Source organism: Macrobrachium nipponense, chromosome 4 (genome assembly GCF_015104395.2).
Source record: "Macrobrachium nipponense isolate FS-2020 chromosome 4, ASM1510439v2, whole genome shotgun sequence".
Classification (NCBI taxonomy): Eukaryota; Metazoa; Arthropoda; class Malacostraca; order Decapoda; family Palaemonidae; genus Macrobrachium; species Macrobrachium nipponense.
Window position 1 is genome coordinate 101,825,328 of NC_061100.1, and position 11,058 is coordinate 101,836,385.

The 11,058-nt window shown below is 32.6% G+C and overlaps 1 protein-coding gene across 1 annotated transcript in view; it reads left to right on the forward strand.

Annotated features, from left to right (window-relative positions):
• The first annotated feature begins 2,492 nt into the window (after positions 1-2,492).
• The window catches only part of LOC135211464 (acidic phosphoprotein-like), a 10,609-nt gene continuing 2,043 nt past the window's right edge, over positions 2,493-11,058 (forward strand). Inside the window, exons 1-3 of the mRNA XM_064244772.1 lie at positions 2,493-2,571; positions 2,655-2,828; positions 3,001-3,245. Coding sequence (XP_064100842.1) covers positions 2,493-2,571; positions 2,655-2,828; positions 3,001-3,245 — 498 coding nt within the window. The remainder of the gene's footprint in view (positions 2,572-2,654; positions 2,829-3,000; positions 3,246-11,058) is intronic.

Here is an 11,058-nt window from a genome sequence, read left to right on the forward strand (position 1 = left end):
GCTATAAAATTACACGTGACATATTCCAGTTTATTCTATGGTTATGTTCATTTATATGGTTGAAAATAGCCGAGTTCAGTTGTCCCATACCTAACTGACCGTTTGTGTTGTATTAATCTCTGGGGAAGTGATTTACCCTGTAAATCCGATGTAAGATTGGTCACAGACCTGGCATGGGATCTCATATACCCCAGAGTCTTTGGGAGATGTCACCAGTACGAGAAACGACATCTTCGTGCTACGAAAAATCCCCTCCAGAACGTTCCCACAGAATTTTTTCGGAAAGTAAGATTAATTGGCCAAGACAAAAAGAATATTGAACTATTAGAGAAATTTAAACCAACGTTCTCACTTTCATATATTCACTACTTTAGCTATCACGACATTACTATCAAGATAGGTGTAGCTAGCAACCTATTCTTAAGAGCCTTACAAATTTGTTCCCAGATTTCCTGGAAAAAGAATTTGAACTAATTCGCAAGCAACTTTCATCTTTAAAGTATCCTGACCATATAATTGAGAAAGCAATTCAAAAAGCAAACGTAATTTTCTACCGAGCCCCTAAAGACAAGACCTGAGACACACCCAACAATAAAATAAAAATTCCTCACCTGGAGACGATTAAGAGAGTATTCCACACCCTTGGGAAATCCAACCCTTTTGCATTTACCTACCCAAATACCTTAGCCAAATCCCTGATTAACGTCCAACAAAAGACATCTCCCAAAGACTCTGGGGTATATGAGATCCCATGCCAGGACTGTGACCAATCTTACATCGAATTTACAGGTAAATCACTTCCCCAGAGATTGACAACACAAACGGTCAGTTAGGTATGGACAACAGAACTCGGCAATTTTCAACCATATAAATGAACATAACCATAGAATAAATATGGAATATGTCACGTGTAATTTATAGCAGCAACTGCCGGTACAAGAATAGTCAAATGATGGAATCGGCCTTAATGAAAGAGAAGCAGGTAATGAACATCTCAAAAGGGGCGTGGATCTCAGATGTCGTCGACGAAGTGTTCATTCAACCAACGCTTAAGAAGATTAAAGGAAGATTATCAGCGGGGGTGACCCTAAATTGGCTTACTTGTGGACGGATCTCTTGGTATAAATACCACCTTTTCTGTAAACTTTTCTCATTCATATACCTGAAGAGAGAGACAGCAGTCTCTGAAATATAGTACTTTTCTCTCTATATTTTGGTGTTTTTATGGGCTCCTTTATATATATATATATATATATATATATATAATATATATATATATATATATATATATATATATATATATGTATATATATATATATATGTATATATAATATATATATATATATATATATATATATATATATAATATATCTATATATATATATATATATCAATTACTCATATATATAAAAGTTCAAAGTTAGACATCAAAACTTCGTGCCCATAAAAGACAATATTTTCTTTTATAATTACATTTGTTAAATTGTTTTTATTGTATTTATTCTAAGCAGCTTCATGTTCTCTTCTTCGTTCCGTTTAGTTTGAATAAAAGCAAGCTTTGTATTTAAAATGATTTCTCATTCAATTTATTCATATCAAGCATATTTCATTCATAGAATCTATGTCACACTTTTTGCAGTTTTAATCAATTTTATCGTTCAAATGTTTTTTTTAGTGAAAGCAAAATGTTTTGTAGGTGTATGATATTTCGTCGACAGGCAATAATTCTTTCCCCTCTATGTAACATAAAAACAAAACCAGAAAGATTAATGGAAAATACTTATTGCATTTTGACATTCCTCCAACTCGTAATACTTCTCTTTTGTTTTACCACTGGCTTTTATATGGGACGCATTTTTCACTTCGACTTCGCAATAAGACTTTGTTCTGGGGCGGCGCCTTTGTAAAGTTACATATTTCCCGGAGTTTGATGTATCCCCTGCATTATTCATCCGCTCAAATAAACAGCGAGGGAATTAAAGTGTCTCTACGAAAACGAATTGGTCTTTGGAACTTGCGCGCGGGAATACCTCACCGCTGGAATGAGTGATAAAAGGTCGCTGTACATCTACGTCAAAAATAAAAGGGAAACTTCGAGAGCTTTTACGTTTTCTGTAACTTCGTTACTTGCCATGCCATAAGGGAAAGGATAATGATAACTAGGGTCAGCAGATGTCATTTTTTCACAAAGATTTACTGTCAAAATCATCCCCAATTCAAAAAACAGACCATTCATGAATCATTATCAGTTCATAAATTAATATTCTACAGAATATATAGAAATCTATACGTTTTTTTCTGTCTAGAGTTTCATGTAGGTGTTGATATAGATGGTGAAGTTAATATAGATGTTAATATAGATGGTGAAATTAATATAGATGTTGATGTTAATATAGATGTTGATACAGATGGTAAAGTTAATACAGATGTTGAGATATATGGTGAAGTTAATGTACATGTGGATATAGATGGTGAATTTAATATGAGGTGATATGGATGCTGATATGGACGGTGAAGTTAACACAGATGTTGATATAGACGTTGAAGTTAATATAGATGTTGATATAGATGGTGAAGTTAATATAGATGTTATATAGACGGTGAAGTTAATATAGATGTTGATATAAATGAAGTTAATATCGATGCTGATATAGATGCTGAAGTTAATGTAGGTGTTGACATAGATGGTGAAGTCAATATAGATGTTGATATAGATGGTGAAGTTAATGTAGATGTTGATATAGACAGTGAAGTTAATATAGATGTTGAAGTTAATGTAGATGTTGATATAGATGGTGAAGTCAATACAGATGTTGATATAGATCTAAGTTAATGTAGCTGTTGATATAGAAGGTGAAGTCAATATAGATGTTGATATAGATGCTGAAGTTAATGTAAGTGTCGATATAGATGGTGAAGTCAATATAGATGTTGATATAGATGCTGAAGTTAATGTAGGTGTTGATATAGATGGTTAAGTCAATATAGATGTTGATATAGATGCTGAAGTTAATGTAGGTGTTGATATAGATGGTGAAGTCAATATAGATGTTGATATAGATGGTGAAGTTAATGTAGGTGATGATATAGATGGTGAAGTCAATACAGATGTTGATATAGATGGTGAAGTTAATATAGATATTTATATAGATGGTGAAGTTAATGTAGATGTTGATATAGATGAAGTTAATATAGAAGTTGATATAGATGGTGAAGTTAATATACATGTTGATATAGATGGTGCAGTAATGGCTGCAGAAGATTCATATAGTAATTTTCTCTGTAGGGGGTAGGGGAACACAGTGCCATCAGTGCACCTAGTATGGTGGACTGTAGGCATTACTTAAGGTCCTTTGCAGCCTTCCTTCGGCTCCAAGCTGCAACCCCTTTCATTCATTTTACTATACTTCCGTTCATATTATCTTTCTTCCATTTTATTTTCCACCCTCTCCTAACGATTGTTTGAAGGTGCAACTGCTTTGAGGTTTTCCTCCTGTTACACCTTTCAAACTTCCTGACTTTATCTCTCAATTTGGAAACTTGAATTTCAAGTCAATGACCTCTGGGCTTATTCCAAATCAAGAGCGTTTATCTGCTGAATAATAATCATCATCATCATCATCATCATCATCATCATCATCATGAGTAGAAAACTGGATAAAATAAAAAAACTTTCGAGATTTTAGGATGGACTTATTTTCAGCAAGCCCAAAAAAGAAAGTGAAAGATAAGAAAGAAATTCTTCTGAATAAACAGCGCGTAAATAAGCCTTTTTATTTTTAAATAAATGTAAGAAAATGAAAAATACCGAAAAAATACGTGTGAGTAAACAAAAGTTACTAAGTTTTTCCATCTATATAAAAAAAGATACTGACCGGTGGACATCACTGTACTATATAGCCATCAGCTATCTATGACAAGGATCAGAAAAATCGAGAATTCCTTCTCTTATCCCCGACAATGTTACAGAAAAAACGAGCAATGTCAATATGCAGGGAGTTATTACTATAATTTCCCAGCCTCCCATGTTAGCGGAGGCCATTGAAAACTAGTATGCTCACTTGATTAACGGCGTCTGCTATTCTAACACACATGGTAGAGAAAACCTTTTGAGTCTAGTGAATAAAAAAATTTTTTTCCTTCGAATGAATTTTTTTTTTTTTTTTTTTTTTTTTTTTTTTTTTTTTTTTCTTTTTTTTTTTTTTTTTTTTTTTTTTTTTTTTTTTTTTTTTTTTTTTTAGGGAACGTATGTTCCCAGTGAACATAATTCGTCCTAAAAAACGTCCGACTACAAACAGGGTTCCTAATGAAATACATATTTGCCATTTAATATCAAGAGAAGCAGTCTCGTGGAGTGTAGCAAAGGTCCAAGTTAATGGATTTGTAATTTTAGGCATTTTCATTTTTTTTTTCAAACTGTGAACTCAGTCATGCTCAGGTGATATGAGCAGGTGGACGAGCCTTCATTCCTCTCTCTCTCTCTCTCTCTCTCTCTCTCTCTCTCTCTCTCTCTCTCTCTCTCTCTCAATTTTGTGTACGATATATACATAGTAGTAAATAATTTCTAATCATTCAGAACATTTTTAAACGATTCTCTCTCTCTCTCTCTCTCTCTCTCTCTCTCTCTCTCTCTCTCTCTCTCTCTCTCTCTCTCTCTCTCTCTCTTTCAGTTTTGTATGAGATACATAAATGTTAAATATTTTTAAGTATTCAGAACAGGATGTAATCAATGCCACCATTCTCTCTCTCTCTCTCTCTCTCTCTCTCTCTCTCTCTCTCTCAATTTTGTATGAGATGCGTAAATATTAAATATTTTCTAGCATCCAGAACAGTTTTTAAACTATGCTCTCTCTCTCTCTCTCTCTCTCTCTCTCTCTCTCTAATTTCGTATGAGATATGTAAATATTAAATATTTCTAAGTATCCAGAACAGACTTTAAACGATGCTGCTGCTGCTCTCTCTCTATCTCTCTCTCTCTCTCTCTCTCTCAATTTTGTATGAGATCCGTAAATATGAAATATTCTGAACAGCTTTATGGCGATGCAGTTAATTCAATTCGAATTTAAATGAAATCATGAAAATGATGTACGATAACAATCATCAGCTGTTAACATTTGTCAACATGTTCTTAAGTAGACGAACTTTTCCAGCATCAGTTGGTCCGCTGGTATGGTGGGTTGCGTTGTGGCATGCCTCTCAGATGTCACGTGTTCGCGCCTTACTGGCTCTGTGCCACGATCGTAGTTGAGTCTGAGGCGGGAGGTTGAAACCAAAATTCTTTGGAAGCTTGAATTTTAAGTCAGTGGCCCTTTGGTGGGCTTGTTCCATGTGAATGGGTTTCATATACTTGAATAATTAATAATAATAATAATAATAATAATAATAATAATAATAATAATAATAATAATATTCAACGCATACATTTACCAATATAGTATTGCATACATACATACATACATACATACATACATACATACATATACAGTTTTAAAATACTTTTCATATGTGATGAGAAAATAAAAGAATTTTGAAAGCTGAGTTTAAAAAAAATAATCCAAAAACTGAAAGTTAAGAATAAAAAGAATACCTAGATGAAACATAAATATACACACGCATATTACCAATATAGTATTGCATACATACATACTTAAATGCATACATATACAATATTAAAAATACATTTCACATGTGATGAGAAAATAAAGGAATTTTAAAAGCTGAGTTTAAAAAAGAATAATCCAACGTTGTGCATACATACATACATAAAAAATTCTAAAAGCTATTTACATACGGCAAAGAAAATGAGGGGATTTTAAAAGTGAAATGTAAAAAAAATAATTAAATCACACGGAACGCAAGTCAATAAAAAATAAAAAAGAAATAAGAGAAAGTGTAATGTAAAAAAAAAAATCACACGGTACACGACTTAAAAAAAATAAAAAGAAATAAGAGAAAATGAAATGTAAAAAAATAATAAAATCACACGGCACACAAGTCTTAAAAAAATGAAAAAGAAGTAAGACAAAGTGAAATGCAAAAAAAAAGTAATAAAATCACAAGGTGCGCAGGTCTAAAAAAAAGAAAAAAAAATTAAAAAGAAATAAAAGACAAGATTAAAAATTCAAATAGCCCAACGCACAAGCAGCAGCAGACTGGCCTGGCCTGCGCTCACTTTTAATGAATTCCAACGGTGACATGTCGCAAACAAAATTTTATGACTAATTTCGTCGAGTCCAGGAAAACTGTTGTGGAAGCCCCTGTCCATTTTTCATTAGAGGTCTGGTATTTGCTTCGCCTAAAAAGAGGCCTGTCCACGAAATATCAAGTCCGGCTTTTGATTAGAGAGAATCCTGTACGCACGCCAAGGCCGCAGCTATGCTGATTTAGACTTTCTCGCACGTACACGCTTGATTTAGGATTAACGACCAATAAAAACAAGTAAATCAATTCGCAAACGAGTATTCTGTACAGCGCATAATGCTGTATGAGTTTGTTTGTTTGTATGATGTTTTTACGTTGCATGGAACCTGTAAGGTTATTCAGCAACGGGACCAACGCCTTGACGTGACTTCCGAACCACGTCGAGAGTGAACTTCTATCATCAGGAATACACATTTCTCATTCCTCAATGGAATGTCCGAGAATCGAACTCGCAGCCACCGAGGTGGGCCGCCAACACCATACCGACCACGTCACTGAGGCGCTAGTGCAGCCCATGAAACTTTCAGCCTGGCCTATAGTTTTGTCAGATGCACGGACATGGCTTACTTTATCCTTAAATAAAAAAAATACACAAATTGCAGCCCTCTAGCCTCAGTAGTTTTGAATATCTGAGGGATGACAGAAAAAGTGTGGCCGGACAGGCAAATAGCCAACTCAATAGTTTTCTTTTACAGAAAACTAAACATGGCAAAATCCGACCGCCATCTTTCTCGGCGCACATGCTAAAATCTAAGGTCAAATAGAGAGCTGTTTCACCAACGAAAATTAAAATAAATAAGCTATATATTTTATTAGAAGTAATTTCGTTTACGTTAAATCGAACAAGGTCTCCATTTTACACGGAGTATTGCTCTGAAGTTTCGTGCAATTCTTTTACCGAGTTCGAATGACCATTACAACATTTGGGAAGAGTTTTTTTTTTTTTCCCTTTTCAATCAAACTGTGCCGACGCCATGTTCGTTTCAGGCAGCGGATCGTTTTCCGATTTGAACCGTTTACATAACCATTACCTTTTCCACGCCGCCTTTCGAAGCGTCAGTTTGTTGCTATCAGTCTCCAGTGAAAGACCAGAACGATTTACTGTTTATATTATTAATGACTACTATGAGATTCAGGGTTTCTGTAACACGGTTTTTTGGCAATAACTTTTTATCTATGCATTTCATAGATATAACGCTTATTCAGAATACACATTATATCTACACATAAATTTTGACTGTATTCTGCATTACGTAGGTTGAATAATTTGGTACTTATAATGTAAAGTGACTTTTTTTGAAAGACGGGCAACTTACTCAGAGATAAGGTTTCGAACGCACTCGTTACGTAACTTATGACAGCATTTCTTCCCTCTTTCTCGATGGATGATTGGCTATACGTAACGAAGGCTATACCTCTGGCAACAATGAAAAAAATTTAAATACAAGCAAAGCAGTACACCTTTATGAACTCTGGATCCTCTCCACTGGTAATTGTCATAATGAACTAATCAACAAAATATGTTAATAAATACAAAAACACTTCGATTATTAGTCTAACTCCCAAAATAAGTGTCCTAAGAAATTATAATCTACTTTATAGGTCACAATCAGATTGACAAGATGTAGGGAATACTTGGTAATTTTCAAAAACATAGTAGACAAGCTTGATTTGATAACTGCTGTATCCAATGTCAAGCAATTTTTATCTATCGGCTATCTGCCTATTTACTAAAATAAAAAAAAATAAAAATACGGTACCGTATTTTGGCTTTAAACCTTCACCAATAATTATCGTCAGAATGATGACTTCATGAGGCTCCACCCTCTTTGGCCTCGTTATAATTCAGGATAACAATGAAAGCTATCATGGACATTGTTGTATTAGAAAATCTAACTTCTGGCTATAAAAACTCATTTCTCGAGTAGTTGTAAGAAGTGCTAAATGATCCTCAGGGATCCCTGCAGTTTGCCTAAACGTTTAATTCATGTATATTGCTGCTATTACTAATTTTGCGGCACTACTGCTACAGTAGTATTACTACAATAGCACAGATACCCCACCTACATCTATGTATCGTTCCGCCATTCATAAAGTTTTTATATCCAACATGGTCGTACAGACTAAAGAAGAAGAAAAAAAATTATATCGGATGATCCGTTGGTCTGCTGGACATTTTAGCAAATATAAGCTTGTATTCACTTGGATAAAAATCTTATTTTAACAAAAATAGTTATATAAAGACTGTTTACATACAATCTCTCTCTTTCTCTCTTGGTGGCATAGTGAATAGTTAATGGAAATGTTCAAAATCCTGAATGACATTACAAGTATTATAATCACGTTACGCTAGATACAAATCAGACCATAAACATTGGATTTAAACTAGAAACTGAATAATTACCTATTCAGGCTATAGTAAGTATGGCCACGGGCTTTCTCTTGACTGTATAAAGTTGCAAGTCGTAAGACAAATGCAGTTTTGCAACCACGGGGACAATTCCAAATCCTGTTAGCCATTCTTGACTACTATTGGTTTCAGAGCCGATGAAATAAGATGAATGGGTTTCTGTCTGGTGGATGGGCGGGGCAACATTTCGTAAAACGATGTTTATCTTGCTTACGTAATGAATGTTTTTCGACTCTTGGCTCGCAATCATTGGCCATGGCGTCGGCTAGATTATTTTTACTCTATAAAAATTAAAACTATTGGGTTTTGGTTATTGATAATGCTGACAAAATTTGTGTGTAGTTGTAAAATATACATATTCAACTTTCAGCTACGTCCGATGCTTTGATAAGGAGCAAAATCCAAAAAACCGTGTTACAGAGGCCCTGAATTTCATAGTAATTTTCTATCTGCTTTGTTTTTTATGCTAATAGATATGTCCATTGTCGTTTGAAATTTATATTCGATATCCTATAATTAGGTGTTTAATAAAATGAATTATAAAGGATTTCAAAATTTGACATATAAAGGAAAGAGCTATTTTTTGATCGGTTAATGACCGTGGGCTTCCTGGCGTCATAGCTAGCTACAAAGGTCACTGATCCCACATGATTGAGTTCAACTGCATTAACTGAAATGTGTGTGTGTGTGTGTGTGTGTATCGTAAGGGTCTTCGTATTTGCATTCAGTAATTTCTTGATGCTGAGATAAATAGTATTTGTGATGGTGCCCTGAAATTCAGATACCCCAGAACTTTCACAGAAGTATCATATATAATTTTTTTTTCCTTCGTATTTACAGTCAGCTGTTCATTTGATGCTGACAGAAAAAAGTATCTGTAATACTGTCGTAAAACTCAGATAATACCAGAGAGAAAAAGTATCTGTAATACTACCCTAAAACTCCGATTATATCCCAGGACTTTTTATCACAAGACTTTTGCAAACGTTTTAAGCCTGTTGTCGATGATATTTCTCTGTATCAACCTTGTGGAAAACTTTTAAAAATCACTGAAATAGAATAATTAACTTAACTGCACACTTAAAAGTAATGTAATATGAATTGAATCGAATCAATTACTGCCTTTATTTCTGAGAATTGACGGCTGAATTTAAATGAATAAATCAATATATATATAGAAAATATGTCATATTTGAAGGACATTATAAAAAGAATAAGTGTTCAATTTAAGAATGTCAGTTTCATATATTAAGACACTTAAATTGACGGCTGACTTTAAATTGATATATAAAAAACCTGTCATATCTGAAGGAAATTATAAAATAAATAAATGTTCAATTTATTAACAAGGTAAGTTTCATATATGAACAATCACTTAAATTGGCAGCTGAATTTAAATTAATATGAAGAAAAACTAGGTCATATTTGAAGGAAATTATAAATAAGTGTTCAATTTAACAAGATCAGTTTCATATATACGAACAATCACTTAAATTGACAGCTGAATTTAAATTAATAAATTAATATATAAAAAACGAGATATATATATTAGATATATATATATATATATATATATATATATATATATATATATATATATATATATATATATATATGTATGTATATATATATATATATATATATATATATATATATATATATATATATAGTATATATATATATATATATATATATATTATATATATATATATATATATATATATATATATATATATATATATATATATATATGTATGTATATATATATATATATATATATATATATATATATATATCGATATATAATGTATATATATAATAGATATATATATATATATATATATATATATATATATATATATATATATATATGTATATGTATATGAACATCACTTAACCCAATCCACTTTTGGGAAGGTATACAATATGAGAAGGTGTGAATTTTTCTTTCAAATCTGGAATTTAATAAACCACGCATAACTAGTTTAAACATTTGCAATCTGGCTGTTCTAAAACAGTGTGTACAGTAATGAAGGTAGATTAAAATTGGGCAGAAAAAATAAACAACGTGAATGAATGTTTACTGCGTCAGAAATATAAACACGCGTCAAGAATAAAAAAAAATAAACTAAGAACACAGCTTTCATCACAGTTTATAACTCAAAAGCAAACACATGAAGACGTTATCAATACACAAGGTAAACATCCCTACCGTGTTGCATATATGAATAATTTAATTTCTATACTTGCAAGGAAGCCTTGTATTCAGTAGAGCAAGTAATGCGCTCAAATATTCATGGACTGAAGATATGGAAACTTGGGTACACATGAATTTTTTATCAGCAAAAATACGAATGCATATGATAGTTTGACATGCTTTGCGGTTCAATGGTTTATTTTGAATTAGTATTTACGGAATTTGACGTGTAGAACTGAACAAAAAAAAA